This window comes from Suricata suricatta, chromosome 4 (genome assembly GCF_006229205.1).
Source record: "Suricata suricatta isolate VVHF042 chromosome 4, meerkat_22Aug2017_6uvM2_HiC, whole genome shotgun sequence".
NCBI lineage: Eukaryota > Metazoa > Chordata > Mammalia > Carnivora > Herpestidae > Suricata > Suricata suricatta.
The window spans coordinates 113,517,677-113,538,550 of record NC_043703.1 but is presented as its reverse complement, the minus strand read 5'-3'; the positions used below and the strand labels follow the sequence as shown (position 1 = coordinate 113,538,550).

At 37.4% G+C, this 20,874-nt stretch overlaps 1 protein-coding gene across 1 annotated transcript in view; it reads right to left on the bottom strand.

Annotated features, from left to right (window-relative positions):
* Window positions 1–584: 584 nt before the first annotated feature.
* The window catches only part of GMCL1 (germ cell-less 1, spermatogenesis associated), a 39,853-nt gene continuing 19,563 nt past the window's right edge, over window positions 585–20,874 (bottom strand). The window contains exons 9-14 of the mRNA XM_029937535.1: window positions 19,440–19,577; window positions 16,803–16,872; window positions 13,139–13,214; window positions 8,084–8,229; window positions 6,038–6,125; window positions 585–1,720 (exon numbers count right to left, since the gene is read on the bottom strand). Of these exons, the coding sequence (XP_029793395.1) occupies window positions 1,592–1,720; window positions 6,038–6,125; window positions 8,084–8,229; window positions 13,139–13,214; window positions 16,803–16,872; window positions 19,440–19,577 (647 nt within the window). The 3' untranslated portion in view covers window positions 585–1,591. The remainder of the gene's footprint in view (window positions 1,721–6,037; window positions 6,126–8,083; window positions 8,230–13,138; window positions 13,215–16,802; window positions 16,873–19,439; window positions 19,578–20,874) is intronic.

Below are 20,874 nucleotides of genomic sequence, written 5' to 3'. Positions count from 1 at the left end.
AATGCAGAATCTGCTTGAGATTCTCTCTTCCCTCCTCTCTCTTCACCCCTCCCTGGCTCGCACAAGTGTGTGATGTGTGCTCTACCTCAAAATAAATAAACTTAAAAAAAAAATAGCCTCTTGATAAAGCTGCATTATCATATTTGATACATTTACAGGTTGGGGAGTGGGGGAGGGGGCATTTAAAAGGTTCCTTTAAGTCAAAGGGGATGAATTTTGAAAGGACAAAAGCAATTTATGAACCTATGGATGTATTACTGGGGAAGAAAAACTATCAAATTCCAAAAGTTAAATCTAACTGGGAAAAAATCTAATTGGAAAGAAAAAAATTCTGTTTTCAACTAAATTTTTTTGTCCATTTTATGTAAGAACTTATTTATTCTTTTTCCAAATGGGTATTTATTATTTATACAGATACATAAAAATGATTCCCATTCTTTATATGAAAAATATACATTAACCACAAATGGCACTTGCTCTGACTGGAAAGAAGATGAGCATGGCTATTTGCAGAATAGCAGTAAACATAAGGAGCAAACATATAAATCATGACAAGAATACATCTCATTTTTGATAAAAATAAGTTCAATTTTTACATTAATGCTTTATTATAAGCTTTTATATGAGATCCTCCGACTTGATTTACATTTGCCATGAAATTTCTACTATAGCAGTATAACTCAAAGGCACTCAATTCAGAAGTTATAAGTCCTGAGCTTAAGTAGGAAATAGGATTCCCAACCAAAATTTGAGCATAAATTATTCTGAAGATCAGAGAATATGAAAATGTTTTTTAAAGTGTCATATTTGGTACATAAATAATCCACGACCTAAGAATGAAGTTGTATAGAATGTCAAAGAAGACCAGGTAAGGCAAAGGAATATCCTCAGATTCAAATAGATTTTCTCTCCCTTTCAAGTTCATTTGAAAGTCTGAAGCTGATTTTGTTAAAAATTGTAACAAAGCGAAATTAAAAGCAAAATAAAATATCATGAAAATGCTCACATTAAATAAAAAGTTCCCCAGCTTAGTCTCCAAACTACAAAAGGTATTTAATGATTAAAAACAAACATAGCTTGGAGGGATATCAGAATAGGAGGAGAAATCCTAAAAAGCAGTTGAAAACATTAAAGGACAGCTTTAAATGCACCAGTTGAAAGAGCATTTATAATTGGCCATTCAAATTGTTCCTTCAGCATTGTCTTGGCCAAATAAACATAAATTTACAGATAGATAACTGAGGTTCACTAACATTAGGTAGGATCAAAGTTTAAACTAAAAATTAAATCTATATTAGGTTGCAGAGAAATGTGAAATTTATCTACAGTGATTTTCTACTGATGCTAAATTAAAAGCATGAGTCAAAATCTTTATTACAGAAATGGTTTCACAGATATATTCTTGGCTTCAAAATGGTTTTCCATATATGCATAGAAATGTAATGAGCATAAGAATAGTCTTCTGTATTATCTGTACAGTTCATAAGGCCTTTGTCATTGTTAGTCACCTTAGATGTGAATATCAGTAGGGCTATTAAATTAAAGCTGGCCGAAAAAGTTTTCAAAGTGCTGCTTCCGACTGATGAGATCCTCAGTTTTCTGGATTTTCTGGATGACGGTTATTTTCAGTTCTTTTTTCTGGTGATATATACAGGAAGTTACAGCAGATATATAAAGGGAAGATCAGAAGCCTGCTGTCCAAGTTCATCACTACTTGTTCCTATAAAACAAATTTTTGGCTTTAATGACAAGACAAAAAACCAGAAAACCAAACTGTTAAACTGAGTGAACTGAAGGAGATCGCATGGTGGTTAGGAGAGCGTGCATCTGAGGTCTCAAAGTCACCGCTCAAATCTCAAAATTTCCATCCACTAGCTGTGACCTTGGGCAAGTCAATGACTTGTCAACTGTAGCTTCTTTACTGTAAAATGAATAAAAACACCCACCTCATATGATTAGAGGATTAAATGAGACAGCGCACACAGAGGGCTCAGCAAAGCCAGCCATGTGTGAAGTACTCAATAATGGTAGTTATTTTCATTACTGAAAAATTTCTACCAAGTACTTACATATCTTATGAATAGATATATTCTAGAAATATAGACTTATTTGGCTTCATTTCCTGATGGCCCTTAGACGTAGCAAATGTTTGGAAAGAGGTGGGGAGCCATTATTAGCACCTACAAGCATGGTTCCTACTCTTGTCTAAGATCTTCCACTGTCTCTAATGTAAACATATTACTTACTCTTGGAATGTAAAATCCATTATCATGTAAATTCCACTCCCAGTTCAGTTACATCAGTACACATGAGAACGCCTTGAAATCTCAGAGATAGGAGTTGATCCTATACGTGACACAGATGTAACCATCTCTGATTCTACAGATCTCCTTTTGGAACCATGTATGAACAGCATTTGGTGAACAGAGTAATAAGTCTTCAGACTAAAAGGAGCAGGACTGGAACTTCTACTTTTTTTTAAGTTTACTCATTTTTGAGAGCGAGAGAGAAAGTATGAGAAGGGGAGGGGCAGAGAGAGGGAGGGAGAGAGAGAATCCCAAGCAAGCTCCATGCTGTCAATGCAGAGCCTGACGTGGGACTCGAACCCACAAACTGTTAGATCACGACCTGAGTGGAAATCAAGAGTCAGATACTTAACTGAGCCACCCAGGTGCCCCTGGAACTTCTACTTTTTGAATACTTGGATACATTCTCTGCAGTAATATATATTAGCTTTGCCTTATTTTATACATTTTGAAGAACATACTATTAAACACTGTTTAAACCTAGAGTTTGATTTTTTTTTTTTTATTGAGGATCATGCTCCTGTGATGAAGAGGGACTAACACACTGCAACATTTAAATGACTGACTGATGTAGGCTTAACTAGACACAGCTTCTCTGTTGGGGAGAAGCAAGATAAACTGGAAAAGGAAGGTATGGAATACAAATGTGACACCCCCTCCCCACATGTTATCTCTATCCCCCAAAACAGGGAAAGTGATGTTTTTAAAAAAAAATGTTAGTGAACAAGATGGATAAGATGAGGAGTCAAGTGAGGTGATCACATGGGCTGATGGCACTAACAGGGGTAGCAGAGAGGAACAATGTCAAACATAGTTGGTCTTTAGATACTTGAGTCACCTTGGCATAGCTGAAGTTTGTAGCAATAACCCAGGTGAAGTCACACTTACTAAACTTATTGAGGACATATGCCTTGACAATAGGTATATTTGATGATAAAAAACAAGATACAGTGCCACAACAGAACAAAGACTCTAAGGAAGATTCTAGCATTTGAATATAGTTAAGGCTGGGGTGGGGGTTGGTCTTGTCCCAACTTGGTTTGGAAAAGAGGGGGGAGCCAGGTGGACATCACTTGAGAGCTGAAAGGACACATCGATTTCTGAATATTAGATTGTATTAATTCCGAATGCTGGTCCCCAAACTAGACAGACCTAATCCTAGCTTTACTAAACCTTTAACTCCACCTGAGGGCTCTGTTTACCTCCATGTTTGCATTGAAGCACCATGAAGTTCATTTTCTTTCTTCCACTATAGAGTGGAAGCTGAGGAGCCCACACATCATAGCACCACACGGCGGTGGCATCTTTCCACGTCCATTTCTAACTCCAGACTGTTATTTCTCCATCTTCATTTACCAATCTCTGCTTCTCTGAGGCTCACACCACTTACCCTGTACTAGAGTTCTCTCATTTCCCCCCATTCTACCATTCAGGTCTAAATTCCAGGATCCAACTCTCTACTAGAAATCTTCACTTAGATATAAAGCAACTCACATTCCTTTCCCCCCCCCCTTTTTTTTTTTAACAATTTATTTATTTTTGAGAGACAGAGACAGAGTGTAAGTGGGGGTTGGGGAGAGGAGAGAGAGGGAGGGAGACACAGAATCCTAAGCAGGCTCCAAGCTATCATCACAGACCTCAATGCGGGGCTCGAACTCATGAATGGTGAGATCATGACCTGAGCCGAAGTTGAACGCTCAACTGACTAATCCATCCAAATGTCCCAAAGCAACTCAAATTCAAACCATCAGCTACTGGCTACTACTACTTCTTTCCTTTCTTTCCAGTCCATCTATACATTTACTCTTGCAATTAGGCTTTGACTCCCCATTCCAGCTCTTAAATGTCTCACCAGGTTACCTTTTTTGGTAATACTGGTGTCCCCTAGGTTTCTGTCCTGTCAGATTCCCTACACTTCTAATTTTGGTGTTGTCTGTAAGAGGGATATATATTATTTTCCTTTCTGCTTATTTATATTTTCTATTTTTTCTATAACAAACATCTATTACCTATGTAAAAAAACACCTAGACAACTTCCCACTGCAATCTTCCTCTGCAGATCTCTAGAAATCTCAGGAAAAAGTCCAAACTCCAACCACAGCCCATCATGCCCTGGCTCTGGTCCTAATGAACTCTTCCAAATCTCTTTCAGTTCCTTGAATGAGACTTGTGCTCCCTTGCTTCCCTCTTAGTCATCATCTGAGGCTTGATTCAGGTATCCATTTACTTTTCAACTTTTCCAGACAGGAAATTTTCTTTGAGCTATTGTCCCTTCTCTTCCTCTCCCAACAACCACAACTGCCCCCAATCCCAAGTAAGAGTTACAGACTTAACATAATGCACTACTCTGAGCTCATCACTACCATGCAACTTAGCCTAAGCTATATAACACAAGCTCCTCTTTATTTCCCCCACTCCCAGTACAGAACCTAGCATGCAGTAGGGACTCAGATGTTTGCTGAATAAACTCAAGGAACACTTGGAATACAATTATTATCTTGGCCTGTGGTTTAAAAAAAAAATCTCTGGCTTTGAGCCATGACAGTATTGTATGATGTTCCAGATAGAAGGTAAAGATAAGCCATTGTTCATGAAGCTCCAGAGGGCACTAGAGGAACCAAAAGAGGGACCTACTGAAGGCAGATTTGAACTTTCTTATTATACATCTACCTTCTCTCTCAGAGAGAGCTGTCGCTTGAATTGCAACTAGTGGAGGATCCCATTAGGAATGTCGTTAAAGGAGTTCTCATATAGGGTATATGAGGTCAGAACAACCAACCTAAGGTTCCTTGCAATGCTAAATTCTAATGTTCTGTAAGAGTCCCTACCATGTGAGGAAAACTGCTAAATTCTAATAATTTATGTGAAGTATAGGCTCTGAGCCCTTTATTAAAACAGTATGTCCCTTGGAATGGTGGTTAACATATTATTATTATTATTATTATTATTACTTGAGACAGAGTGCACGCACACACGAGCGGGGGTGAAGGGTGGGAGGGCGGGGGAGAGAGAGAATCTCAAGCAGGCTCAGTGCAGAGCCTGAAGCAGGGTTTGATCCCACAACTCTGGGATCATGACTTGAGCCAAAATCAAGAGTTGGATGCTCAACCGACTGAGTCACCCAGGCACCCCAGTGGTTAGTTTGCATAGAAGTAAACTTCCTTCATATTTTATCAACTCTCCTATAACTTTTTGAAAATGGCTTACTTTCTCATCATGACATTTTGAAACTTCTACATGCAGGTGATATATGAAGGAACAAATGGCTTTAGAGAGAATTTTGGGAATATTACAGATGCTACTTTAGAAATCTGTTGTGCTAGAGGATGATGTTCTTTTAATATACAGGAGCTATGGAGAGACACCGAGTTATCCTCATGGTGTTTGCTATTAATGTATAAACAAATGCATTTATGCACACAAGGACAAAGCAATTCAGATTCATAACTTTTGGGGAAGGTATTCTGGATAAACAATTATTACCCTATTATCAGCTTTTCCCTGCCCCTCAAATCAAACTGAGTTTTCTTTTTTCTTTTATCATCTTAGTTACACTTCTAATGACATGGGAATAAATTATGCATAAGCAAACATGGTGCTTTCATCTCTACCTTCAAAAATATTGTAAACCCATTTTTAAGTCAAATGTTAATTCTCCTTAAGAATTTTCAAAAGAGGATTAAGAAGACAAATACTATCTAACCAAACGACAGAAAGGTGATCAGACTTACCTGATCTTTTTCGAGTGTAAGTATCTGATAGCCGGTTGTTCTACTACAGATTAGTTTTCCACTACTATCAAAAGAGGCCAAACGTAATCTAGGATTAAAAAAACAACACAAAAAAATTAACATATGATTTTACATTTACATAATCTCCACACCCAATGTGGGGCTTCAACCCACAACCTCGAGATCAAGAGTTGTGTGCTCCACGAACTGAGCTAGCCAGGTGCCCCTAAACATGATTTTTTAAACTACAGATTAATTTAAACAAGCCCTCCCACACCTTAATATTTACTTTTCTCTTCCATACTGTTTAATTTGATAAAATATTTTTAAGTCTTTTCACATTCTAAACTGATCCCTTTTAGATTTATAAGTGTGTGCTATTATACATAGCTAGGGTAGAAAATAATTTATAAATGTCTTTTATTGTAGAATATACATAAAACTTAACCACTGTAACCATTTTTAAGTGGCAGATTTCAGTATTAAATATTCATTGTTCTGCAATCATCACTGTCATCCATCTCTGAACCTTTTCATCTTCCCATCTGAAACTCTGTACCCAGCACACATAAATTCCCCACCTCCCCTAACTTCAACTCCTAATCACCACCACTGTACTTGCTCTATGAACCTGTCTTTTCTAGGTACCATGAGTGGAATCATATAGCATTAGTTCTTTTGTGACTGGCTTATTTCTCTTAACATAATGTCACCAAGGTTCATATTGTAGCATGTGTAAGAATTTCCTTCCATGTCAAGGCTGAATAACATTCCATTGTAGGTATGGACAGTATCTACATGGGCTTCTGTTGATTGACACTTCGGTTGCTTCCAACTTTTGGCAATTGTGAATAAAGCTGCTATGAAGATGAATGTACAAATATCTGTCCCTGTCCCTGCTTTTGGGAAGATACCCAGGAGAGGAATTGCTGGATCATATGGTAATTCTGTTTAATATTTTGAGGAAACGTCATTTCATTTTCCACAAAGGATACACCATTTTACATTTCCACTAGCAAAGCACAAAGGTCCAATTTCTTCACATCCTCATCAACATTTGTTTTATTTTTGATAATAGCCATCCTAATGGGTTTGAGGTGGTACCTAACTTGTGTTTCTCTGATGACTAGTGATCTTTCAAAGATGAAGCAATGCTCATTGGCCATCTGTATATATTCTTTGGAGAAATGTTTACGTATGTCCTCTGCCCATGTTCGAATGAAATTGTTTATTTTTTTGTTGTGGTGTTTTAGGAGTTCTCTAGATATTCTAAATATTAACTCCTTATCAGATACACATTTTCAAATATCAGCAAATTTTCAAATATCAGCAAGTATTTTCTCCCATTCTATGGGTTGCCTTTTTACTCTGGTGACAGTGCCTTTTGATAAACAAGAGCTTTTAATTTTGATGAAGTCCCAATTTATTTTTTTCTTTTGTTGCCTGTGCTTCGGTGTCATGTTGAAGAAATCACTGCCAAATCCAATGTCAAGAAGCTTTTCTCTATGTTTTTTTCCCCAAGAGTTTTAGTTAACTCTTATGTTTAGGTCTTTGATCCATTTTGAGTTAATTTTTCCATATTGTGTGAGGTAAGCACAAATACATGACTTTAAAAAATCTGCTCATTAAGCTACTTTCCAATCTGTCAGCATCCTCTCCAGAAAACCAGCTCAACTAGCGAAGCTGGACACATGAAATCCCATAGAGAGCTAAGGACAACAGCAGGTGTGTCTTCCTGGAAAAACACCTTGCTGTCTTGTCAATCTGGACCTTTTATTTGCAAGAACAGCAGCGAGGCAACAGCTTTAAGTCTAGTATCCATCCCTATCATTCATATTCCAGCCTATACTTTCTGACATACTAGATCCACACTTTTTGATTTTGACTATTACTAACACTTCACAGGAATGAAACTATTCTTTCTTCGCGCATTCATATATATTGCACCTTACCAAAACTCTACTATTGTTGGTGTAAATGATCAGGTTTTCTTTCTTTCTTTCTTTTTTCCTGGAGGGGGAGTGCAGCAGCGAAATTTCATCCTACCTAAATGCTATGCTCCTTCGAGGTTGTAAACTGACAGATCCACTGCATGGCTGGTTCAGTGTATTACGTTTAAAAATGATGTATCGATTGGTATAAGTTACAAGCAGGTCAAAGCCGAAGTTGAAACCTGTCCACCGCCAGCAGTACTAAGAAATACAAAAGAGAAAGATTACTTCCATTTATCATTCTAGCAAGTCACAAATTAAAAGTTCAAAATGTCTTTTCTTTCTCTCTTTCCAAATATCTCTCTTGGGTCCGTTTCCCTTAAACCTTACCACACAAAATATATCTGTGAAGATATATAAAGGCTTATCATATAGGAATAATACCTTTCAAGGCCAGAAAAACAGCCTTTATGGTCATGATTCTTTAAGGGACTTTCCTAATAGTGCCTCTTCATAATCCGCTTCATTCTCTCTCCACACTGTAATTCTATCATAAGAAATAGAGCTTTTTGAAGCGCCTGGGTGGCCCAGTCAGGCAAGTGTTTGATGTTTGATTTCAGCTCAGGTCAGGATTTCACGGTTTGTGAGTTCGAGCCCCACATCAGGCTGTGCACTGACAGTGCAGAGCCTGCTTGGGATTCTCTTTTTCTCCTCTCTCTCTTCCCCTATCCTGCTTGCTATCTCTCTCAAAAACAAACAAATTAAAAAAAGAAGGAAATATGGCTTCTCACTGCAACTCTAAGTAGGTATAGCTTAGGGGGCTAGGAAGCTACATGGAGGTAATAAGAACCCGTTAAAATCCACCTTTTAAAATACTCTAAATTTCTTAAGTATCTAACCAATAGAGTCACAACGGAGTTATTTATTTTTTAAGTTTATTTAGGAATTTCTAAATCCAATATGGGGCTTGAAGTCATGAGCTAGAGATCAAGAGTTGCATGCTCTTCCTACTGAGCCAGCCAGGCATCCCACAACTGAATTATCATAAATACTATCATGAGGTTCACAAGTTAGTTTGCTTAATCTATCACCTAATAGTTATTGAGAGACTATTAAGTGTTGTGGTATGGTATAGCAAAGGAAAGTTAGGGCTTCAAGTATTTGGTTGACCCTCTGAGCTACAACATTAATTCAATAGCTCACAGATATTTACTGAGCACATATTATGTGCCACGTGCTGCTCTAGGCTGAAGAGGAGTATGTTTCTGTCCTGGTAAAATATGTATATGTTTGGGTGGAAGGAATAGATGGAATGGAAGAGAACAAAACAGAACAGACTGTCAGGAGAGAGTGACAGGGTAGAGAAGGGGGGCTTGTAGCTGAGGAGCCTGCTGGTTCAGACGGGTGGTCAGGGAAAGTCTCTCTAAGGAGATACTAGGTGAACAAGGCCCTGAGTCAACTAAGGAGCAGATCAGTACCTATCTAGGGAAAAAGTGACTTAGGCAAAGAGACCAGGAAATGCAAAGCTCTGGAGATAAAAACATGCTTGACATATCTGAAAAATAGCAAGAAGGGCTATGTGACCAGGGCAATCACTGAGGTAGACAGAAGATGCAGATGAGTTCAGAGAGTCAGCTGGGTGCCAGAAAATGGAGGGCTTAGTAGTCTACAGTAAGGAAGAACATGGATTTCTTCTAAGTGCAGTAGGAGGCTCATGGAAAGTTTTGGGGAAGGAAGTAACACAATCTAACTTACATTTTAAGAAGATGACTTTGGCTGTAGTATGGAAAATAGAATGTAGAAGAGGCAGAGTAAAAACAGGGAGAGCAGTTATGAGGCTACTACAGTAGCTCAGGCAAGAGATACTGGTGGCTTGGACTTGGGTGGTAGTGCTAGACATGCTAAGAATATATATGTATATATTCTTTTTATAGTATTTATTTTTGAGACAGAGACAAGAGCACCTCGAGTGGGGGAGGAGCAGAAAGAGAGGGAGACACAGAATCCGAAACAGTCTCCATGCTCTGAGCTGTCAGCACAGAGCCCGACACAGGGCTCGAACCCACAAACCATGAGATCATGACCTGAGCCAGAGTCGGAGACTTAACTGACTGAGCCACTCAGGTGCCCCACTAAGAATATATTTCAAAAGTAGAGTCTGAAGGAACTTCTTATAAATACCAGGTGTGGTATTTAAGAGAGAAGAATCCAAGTTTGGAGCTTATTCAATGAATTAACAGAGGGGCCATTTATAGGTTAGAGAATTACTTGGGGAGGAGAAAGTTTGGGGATGAAAATCAAAGTTCAGCTTGGGACTTTTATAGTCAAGATGTTATTAGGATTCTGAGAAACTTGTAAAGTAAGTAGCTGGATATACGAAGTCATCAGTGAAACAGATGAGATCACTTCAGAGTGAGCATAGACAGAGAAGAAGTCCAAGTACCTAACCTCAAGTTATGCCAACATTTGTTGAGAAAGAAAAGGATGTAGGTGAAGATTTGGAAGACTTAGGAGGAGCAACCAATGAATTGGGAAGAAAACTAGCAGAACATGCTGTTCTGAAAGTCAAATAGAGAAAATCTCCAAGAGTGAGTGCACATTCATCATGTCGCCCAGAGCTTTCGGGAAACTAAAAACTGCTTATTTGGCAATGTGGAAATAATTGACAACAAACAGCATGACAGTTTCACTGGAGTTTACTGGGATAAATGAACTGGAGTAAATTTGAGAGAGCACCAGAAAGCAGGAAATATAGACAAATATGGGCAACATTTTAAAATGAGTTTTTGGCTTAAAAGAGATGCAGAGAAGTGGACTGCTGGGCGAGAGAATGTGGGGTCAGGGTATGGTCCTGGATGGGTGGTGGTATATATAGTATGTTATATGCTAAGTGAGAAGGACACAGGAGAAGAGAAAACTTGATGATGCAGATAACAGGGAATGTGAACTACAGGAGCAAAGGTTCTGAATAGGTGAAAAGGGATGGAGTTTGTAATGAGGGGAGGGGAGAGACCAGGGTGGAAGCAGACGGCTCATCTAGTCTACTAAGAGGAAGAGCACAGCACACAGGTACAGCTGCAGGTAGACTGCAGAACTGGTTTGGTAGATGGATATATAGATTCTCTTCCAGTTGCTTTTATTTTCTGAATGATGAAAGAAACAAGGTCATCACATTAAGAATGCGGGTGGTAGTGGGGTTCCTGGGTGGCTCAGTCGGTTAAGTGTGTGGCTTTGGCTCAGGTCATGATCTCATGGTTCATGGGTTTGAGCCCCACGTCGGGCTCTGTGCTGACCGCTAGTTCAGAGCCTGGAGCCTGCTTCAGATTCTTTGTCTCCCTCTCTCTCTGACCCTCCCCTGCTCACACTCTGTGTCTCTCTCTCTCTCTCTCTCAAAAATAAATAAAACACATAAAAAAATTAAAAAAAAAAAAAAGAATGAGGGTTGGTAGCACTGCCCCTTTTGAGAAGGTCTAAGAGGTACTCAAAGAAAGGCAGGATAAATTCACTAGGAAAATGGAAGACCACCATGCAGCACTGCAGACCTGTTTGAAGTTTATAGTTAAGAAAGATTCAGGTGAAACCTGGTGGGGTACACTATTTTTCTTTAGTCATATTAATCTTTTTGGAAGCAGGCACAGGATTTAATTGGGGTTTAGCCAGCTGAGCCTGACAGAGTAAAAAGGAAAGTTAAGACTATTAGCCAGGGACCAATTTTAAGATAGAACATAAAATGTAGGTCAAGAAAGTAGGGATATGGTGAGAAGGTAATGGGGGAAAATGGAGTAAGAACAACGTGTTGTACATCCCTGTGGAGTTCAACAATTGTTGGGAGCCCGGTACTAGACAGAGAGTGCTAGTAGAAAGATAAAAGGAAGTGAAGTCTGAAAATGGTATGCTTGAGAAGGCGATTTTGAAGGGGATGTATTATTTAGTATTGAAAAAACTGAGGGTATGCGTCCAGGAAATGGGTGCCTGAGGTAGGGTGGAGCATGAGATCACAGCGGGGAAGAAGGTCAGAAATCACCAAGAGTGACAAGAATAGTGATGAAAGCAGCCAGCCCAGTGCATGACGGCTACAGTAAGTAGTGAGTAGTGTAGCAGAACCCGTGCTTCAAAGGGACCGCGGCTCAGTCAGGCACGAGGGAGGAACAAGGTCTGGAGCAGCAACAAGGAAGACTAAGGAGTAAAGAAGACACCTGCCTAGTCCCCTTTCATACGCTGTTAACACATCACAATTATGAATGCAAACATAAAATAACTTCTAAAAAAGTTAAAATGAGTGGGATTTTTAAAAAAATGTAGTTCGGGGCGCCTGGGTGGCTCAGTCGGTTAAGCCTCCGGCTTCGGCTCAGGTCAGATTTCACGTTCGTGGGTTCGAGCCCTGCGTCAGGCTCTGTGCTGACAGCTGGCTCAGAGCCTGGAGCCTGCTTCCAGTTCTGTGTCTCCTTCTCTCTCTGCCCCTCCCCCTCTCATGCTCTGTCTCTCTCTGTATTAAAAAAATAAATAAAACATTAAAAAAAATTTTTTTTAAATGTAGTTCATGTCCTATTAAAATCAATTTAATGAATCACAATTAGCTTTTTAAAAAGTTAAATAGAAAATAGGATCTTTGGACACAGCAGCAGTAGGTACTGTTTCATTTATACTCATTTACATGTGGTAATGAAAAATGTAAGTCTAAATGTGGGTAGCAATTAAAGGGTTCGAATGTCTTCTTTTGTTTTTGTTTAATGTAATTTACTGTCAAATTGGCGAACATGCAGTATATACAGTTTGCTCTTGGTTTTGGGGGTAGATTCCTGTGATTCACCACTTACCTACAACACCCAGTGCTCTTTGAAGGTCTTTGATTATAAATTAGAAATAATCACTTTTAAGATTACATAAAAGCTTCCATATAATTTCTTAGTTATTTTCACTTCTGGATTGCTGAGGGATCCTCTTATCCTAGCTCTTATCTGGATACAAAAAGCTCAACACTCTCATGCCGGGCTAAATAATCAATTACCCCTGAGCACCTAATGCCTTGCCTAGGAGATCATGGTACAGAAACTGTACCGAAAAAGCTCTTCTGAGGCATGCAGGTGTCATGATTGTTACTTAAAGTGTATTTTACACTAATAGTGCCACAATTTGCATGAAAATATTAAAAGTCTTAACCCATACTTACTTCACCATCTTTGGCAAGCTTTCTACCACATCTCATGCTATTTCCCTCTAGTTCTTCTTTATTGATTTCTTGAGGCCTAGAAATACATATAAGATGTGAAATCTCATAGAAAATAGGCAGCCAATAGTTTAAAAAGAATTATTAAGTTTAAAATAAAAAACTTGCAAACAGATTTAAAAATAACTTTTTGTGGTATTGATAAAATTAGAGCACACTGATTAAATCTAGTCCATTGCTTTTCCTAAATAAACAAATTTAAACTTTAATGTTTCATTTATTGCCCTGGCTTCTAGGATACTTTTATTAGGGCTCAGCTAAATCAGAGAAGAAGGGGAAAAATCTACAAGAAATTGTGCTCATCAAGAAAATAAAACACTTAAAAGTCTAACTATTAAGTAAAATAAGTTAAAATGTATTATTTAAGATGTGACTTGGTATTAACTATCATTGGACATTACTGTTTCACATCTAAGCCATCTTTTATGCAGTACAACCATGCAAACTCAATATTTAATAGAAACAGCTATAGATTTTTATCAATTGATCCTTACTTGGTTTCCTACTTTGAAGGCCTTAATCAACTAAGACAAACATGTTATTTCAAGTTATGGTAACAAAAGGCCATTATTATTAGCTTGGAATTCCAAATGATAAAAGTAATACAATATATTCATCATATGTAACATTTAGTAAGTGTCTAGAAACTTCATCAAATTAAAATACTGAAACAAATACAATACACAAAAAATAAGTAAACGTAAATAAAACTAATAAAACATGTCTTCAACACCCGAGAATTCAGTCTAGTAGAGAACTAGAGACATAAGTAATAATTACAATAATTTGGAGAGAGTTGTGATGTTAGGAGCATGAAGAGAGCACAGATTTACTGCCTGGGATTAGAGGGGAGATCATCACAGAGAAGGGAGTTCGCTGGCATAGAGGTCAGAAGTGGATTCTATGCCGGGGAAGGGCATTCCAGGTAGAAGGAATAGTAGGTAAAAAGAATCTGGAGCATAAAAGAATACAAAATGTATGAACTGGAGCCAAGATGAGCATGAGAGGAGATGAAGTAAAAGATATTTGGGCTATTTTTATTTTTATTATATTTTATTATAAAAAATTTCAAACATAAAGGTAGATAAAATAGTATAATGAGCCACATTTTCTCACCGTCTAACTTTAATACTCCTGTTTCTATTTTATTCCAAGCCCACTTCTCCCCACATCCCTCCTGACTGATCATTTTGAGGCTAATCCTCCAGACATCATATCCCTTAATCTGTAAACAGTTCAGAATGTATTTTTTTCCAAATATTTTTTATTTTTGAGAGAGAGCGAGCGAGCAAGCAAACACGTGCTGGGGAGGCGCAGAGAGAGAGAAGGAGACACAGAATCCAAAGCAGGCTCCGGGCTCTGAGCTGTCAGCACAGAGCCCTTTGTGGGCTTGAATTCACAAACTGTAAGATCATGACCTGAGCTGAAGTTGTTGCTAAGCAACTTGGTGCCACCAAGGCACCCCTCAGACTGTATTTCTTAAAGATGGGGACTTAAAAAAAGTTAACATAATTTATATCACACATAAAGAATAACAATGGTCCCTCTCATCAAATCTCTGGACATATTTAAGCAGGGAAATGACACAATTATACTTCTGCTCCAGATATATAACCTGTAAGGGCGTCTGGGTGGCTCAGTTGGTTAAGCGTCTGACTTCAGCTCAGGTCATGATCTCATGGTTTGTGGGTCTGAGCCTCACGTAGGGCTCTATGCTGACAGCTCAGAGCCTGGAGCCTGCCTCTGATTCTGTGTCTCCCTCTCTCTCTGCCCCTGCCCTGCTCGCTCTCTGTCTCTGTCTCTCAAAATAAAATAAAGACATTAAAAAAATACTAATAATAAAAAAAGAAAGATAGCCTGTTGGCAATGTGGAAGAGTATAGAAGAGGAGAACCCTGGAAGTAGACTTTACTAGATTATAACCTAACATCCAGGAAAAACACTGTCTTCCTCACGTTAGTAGCTCTATAGCAGTGAGCAGATGCTCCATATCTGTGAAATAGAGCACTTCATTGGGTTACTATAATCATACATACACTCTGAGGGAAGGAAACCCACTTTCTTCAGCTCAGTCTCTTAGGTCAGACTCTATGCTTAACTCAGTAAAGATACAATGAGGAAAATCTTAAAAAATAAGAACACTCAACATTTAAAAACTGGATATACAAAAGAAGTAGGATGATTTTGAAAATATTTCATACATTATAAAATGCTCTGCATCTGAATTCCATTAAATAGTTAACTTTTTAAAGTTTATTATTATGATTTCTATTTCAACAATCCTTTTTTGTGCAGGATAAATATGCTGTGAATATATGGAAAAAGATGGAATATAAATTATAAATAAAATAGAAACCAAGAGAGTCTTGGATAATAATCTTATAATCATTACCATGAATTTATATAACACTTTCATACACTCACTGTTTGAATATAAACATAACTAGGTCATATATTTTAGAAAGTTTTTTGGTCTATAAAAATGGGTTACAATAGGGGCACCTGGGTGGCTCAGTTGGTTGAGTGTCAGACTCTTGATTTTGGCTCAGGTCATGATCTCATTATTCGTGAGTTCAAGCCCTGTGCAGGGCTCTGCACTGACAGTAACTGGCCTGCTTGGGATTTTTTCTCCCTCTCTCTCTGCCCCTCCCCTCCTTGAGTTATCTTTCTCTCTCAAAAATAAACATTTTTTAAAAAATGGGTTAAAAGAGCAAAAAAGGCCAAACTTTTTTAAAATGTTTGTTTATTTTGGGGAGGAGGGGAGAGGGAGGGAGGGAGGGAGAGAGAGAGATAGACAGCATGAGTGGGAGAGGGCCAGAAAGGAGACAGAGGATCTGAAGCAAGCTCCCGGCAATGAGCGCAGAGCAGGATATGGAGCTTGAAATCACAGACTGAGAGACCACGACCTGAGCCAAAAGAGTTGGCTGCTCAACTGAGCCACTCAGGTGCCCCAAAAGGGCAAACTTGTTAAGGCCTCTTCCATATACACTCACAGACGGACTGTGTCCTCACACGGCCTATCCCATGGAGCTAGTATAAAGATCAAATAATAAATGTGGAAGCACATTGAAAGAACCGATAATCTGCTTTCCCTTAAAATGAAGGAAACAGAAATATTTTGTGTGTCATATGCTTTTGGGGTTACAGTTACAGAGGCTTTGTAACTGGATTATGTTAATTCATTTCAGACTCAAAGGTCTTCAAAAACACCTCTTTAGTTAATTAATAAAAATTAACCAGAATTTCACACTACAACAAATAAGGAAATTACCTTTATCTATATGTAAGTATGAAAGTCATGCTTTGTGAAAGCATTATTCTAAGCAGTATTTCAGTATTGAAAAAAAATCGTAATACAACACTAGGTCAAACAAAGTATATGAATTATTCAATTTTTACAAATATAGCAAATGACTATTCAAACATTCCATTAATTGATCAGAAAGATACTAATATTGATAATGTTATAGAAATATAAGAATAAATGTTGATTAATAATTTTTACTTTAACACCTCTTGATTTTTTAATATAATAAATGCATTTAAAAATTCATAGCACAAGTTTCTTTTTCTTTTTAATGAACAGTTATATCATCTAATATACTTACCCCACCTCACTGTCCTGTTCTGCCCGAAGCATAGCAAGCCACTGCTGTTTGTACACAGAAGACAGCCAATCTAAGATATAAAAATAAGCAAAGATAAAAGAAGAGTGGTAAATATGGAAGAACATAAAGCATTTAAAAATTTTAAGAAGTTGATAAAATTGTTAACACTTCTAAAGTCAAGTTTAAAATGGCAATAAAGCTGGTAGTTTATATTTTACAAATATGCTATACCAATATAGCTTAATGATTTTGAGTGGTAAATGTTATTTTACTTTGCTATTAGACTTTGCTTAGATTCCATGCATTTAAATTAGAATTTAAATCATTGGTTTAAAGTAGATTCTTGAATTTAATAGTTTCCTTTTCATAGCTCATATTAATTTTTATGAGAAACATATCTAAAGCAGAATTTTAATAAAAAACTGAATTTTAAATTGTATCTTTATTAAATTATCTAAAAATAATTGCTAATTAATGGGAGATAAACCATCTCTAAATTATGAGATGAATTATGCACAGTCAAAAAATAATTTTGGCATATCAGATTTAGGTAACTCATTAAAAAGAGATTTTAATTTAAATTATTCTAAATGGAATAAAATTTAAGCATTTTATAAGGATAATTTTCCTCATAAATCTATGTAAACTAAAATGTTATTTATTTTATTTTAAAAAACTAAAGGGGTGCCTGGGTGGCTCTGCAGGCTAAGCCTCTGACTCCTGATGGCAGCTCAGGTCATGATCTCATGGCTCACGGGTTCAAGCCCCGCATCAGGCTCTGTGCTGAGTGTGGAGTCTGCTTGGAATTTTCTCTCTCTCCCTCTTTCAAAATAAATTAATTTTTAAAAAATCTTTAAAAATTATTATATAGGTAGAATTGGCTTAGTACCATATTTATTTTTCTGTTCATATTTATACCCAACCAAATGAATAGTTTTTCTATTTTCTTAAGTTAAATGATTTTTCTTTTTTTTTTTTTTAATGTTTTTTTAATTTATTTTTGATACAGAGAGAGACAGAGCATGAGAGGGGGAGGGGCAGAGAGAGAAGGAGACACAGAACCGGAAGCAGGCTCCAGGCTATGAGCTAGCTCTCAGCACAGAGTCCGACACGGGGCTTGAACCCACGAACGTGAGATCTGACCTGAGCTGAAGCCGGAGGCTTAACCGATTGAGCCACCCAGGCGCCCCAGTTAAATGATTTTTCAATCTCTACATGAAGAAAGAGGGCAAACCCTAGTGTCCAGATGACTTTCACTGAATTATTGGTATCTTTCTTTAAACCTCTTTAGAAAATACACTTTGAATGTTTCTTTTTCTCAAAATATTCTTGCTATTATACAGAATAACTGCTGAGTATCCAGGCCACAGATAATTTGTCTTCAGTAGGTATAAATGAGAAGTTTACGTGAGTCAGTATATACATGTACATACTGTGAATCTTATTTGCAATGCATTTGGATTTTAAAATTCTTTCCTAATGTATTTTATAAAAAAAAAAAGGGAGTTGATCCTTTTTCATTAAAATAGATTAGTCAACTCACTAATAGTTATGCCTATAGTTTAAAGTGCATTGATCTAGAGAAACAGAATATGTTTTTCATGACTCATTTATAAAACTGGAATGAAAGGGTTATACATATATATTCTCCAATATCATATAAGATATATATAGCCCATGAAAAAGCTTTAAAATTTAATTTCAGAAAAAAATAAAATAAAATTTAATTTTAAGGGTGCCTGCTCAGTCAGTTATGCGTCCAACGTTGGCTCAGGTCATGATCTCATGGTTCATAGGTTCAAGCCCCACATTGGGCTCTGTGCTGACAGCTCAGAGCCTGGAACCTGCCTCAAATTCAGTGTCTCTCTCTGCCCCTCCCCTGCCTGCACTGTGTGTGTGTGTCTCAAAAATAAACATTACAAAACATTTTTTAATGTAATTTTAAAACTTAAAATTCTCATTTTAAATAATGAGATTTAATAATCTCCTTTAGAACTAAAAGCACTTCAACAAGTTAAAAACATGGATATGTAATTTTGTGTGTACGTCTCTCTTTTCTTGCCTTAATCTAAACAAGTAAAAAGCTGAACAGGACATCTTTCTAGTCACTGGTAGTTCATCCAGCAGTCCCAAAGTAAGTCCATAGAACACAGTTCAAATGCAATGTTGAAAAATAAGAATCCCTGCTAAAATGAGTTTGAGAGATATGGGATGAAAATAAGTAAAACAGGTTCATCATTATGTCAGTATTTATTTTTTTTAAGTTTATTTTGAGAGCGCGCGTGAGAGAGAGAAAGAGAGAGGAGAGAGAGAGAGATAGCATTAAGTGGGGGAAGGAGCACAGAAAGGGGAGGGGGAAGGGGAGAGGGAGAGGGGGAGAGAGAGAGGGAGAGAGAGGGAGAGACAGAGAGAGAGAATTCCAAGAAGGCTCTGCCCTGCTAGTATGGAGCCCAATCAGGGGCACAAACTCAGGAACCATGAGACCATGACCTGAGCCAAAACTGAGTCGGACATTTAACCTACTGAGCCATCCAGGAGCCCTGATAATTTCTATTTATTATTCTTCTCAATGACATATAGTACTATTATAATCAGAAAGATATCACTTAAAATCATAATTCCATCATGTTCTCTTACCTGAAGGTACTAGAGAATCTTGTTCAATAATTCTTGCAGAGGCCAAATCACTGATAATATACTGTAACCTTAAATGTCTGAATACTGACAGAAATGGTTTCCCTTGCTCAGTTTCAAGGAAGGCCATACCTTCAAAATCTATATTTAAAAAAACAATAGTTTAAATTAAATAGGCATTCTTTTCAAATCTATTTTATTCCTACATGTTTTTATGTGCAAGGAGTGACACACACACGCACACACAAGCGCACACACACACGTATGTCTATTAGAAAACAAATATGTCTCCTGCTCACACATGCTCTCTCTCTCTCTCTCTCTCTCTCTCAAAATAAACATTAAAAAAATTAAAATTTTGGAACAAAAAAAATGCTAGTTTTCCAAGATTATATAAACTTGATAGGTATGTGTATAGATAAAAACGTGGGGAGATTTAGGAAGTAGCTCAAGGAAAATAACTTTGGTCCCAAGTGACCCTTAGGCTGAAAATTCAGTTGTGCATCTTACTTCTGGGGTTTGGAGCCTTCAGTGCAGCAAGGTGGGAAAGAAGGCTGAAGAATGGTAGTTAGGGTTATGGTATCTCAGTATCTCTCCAGAATCCCTTCTCCTAGGGACTGAACACTCCACTGGAACCCCAGAGCTCAAATGCCAACCTCAAGGGTCTTCATAAGATACACAGGACATGGATTTGTCTCTTGAGATTCATCTAATTTATACTTTAGCTGCATGAGATGAACACTACTAGATAATACATTCACTCTCTTCAAAATAAAAAATAAGATACAAAGACTATACACTGATTTGCAACAGATGGGTAGAATATATAATTAAAACAATTCACATTTATGAAGTACATGAATTTTTTTTTTAGGGAAAATTTAAGATTATTTCTAAAAATAGTTACTCTCAGTTGAGTTCCAATGTGTCTTCACGAGTGCAAAGGAACGGTCTAGTGTTTTTGCTATCAGACAAGAACTTGTGCATAAGCTCTAGTAGCCTATTTTCTACTTAACAAGGTGTACCCATGGGAGCATACTCAGTCCTGTTGCTACTTAGGAGAAAAAAGTTGAGAGTTGCTACTGTAATCTATTATATCTCAAACTATGTTTCACATGAAACAGGCTTACTGTGAACCAGAAGGAAGGGAATGCCCACTAAAATAACTTTTTCCTGAAATCAGCAAAAAGACAATTAATGAAAAGTATTTTCACAATTTCCTAATTTTTATCCCATACATTTTTTGTATTCTTTTAGCACCTGCTCAGAGTCAAAGCAAACAAGAAAGCAGTAAATTCATTTCAAAAATTAATACTTTACTTATTTATGTGGATTTACATACTGTTATCTGTTCTTTACTGTTAGTTCTGGTTCATCTGTTGAATTAAATGAGCCAACTACATGGTGGGGGTACCCTTCCAGTCTCACAGAGGCCCCT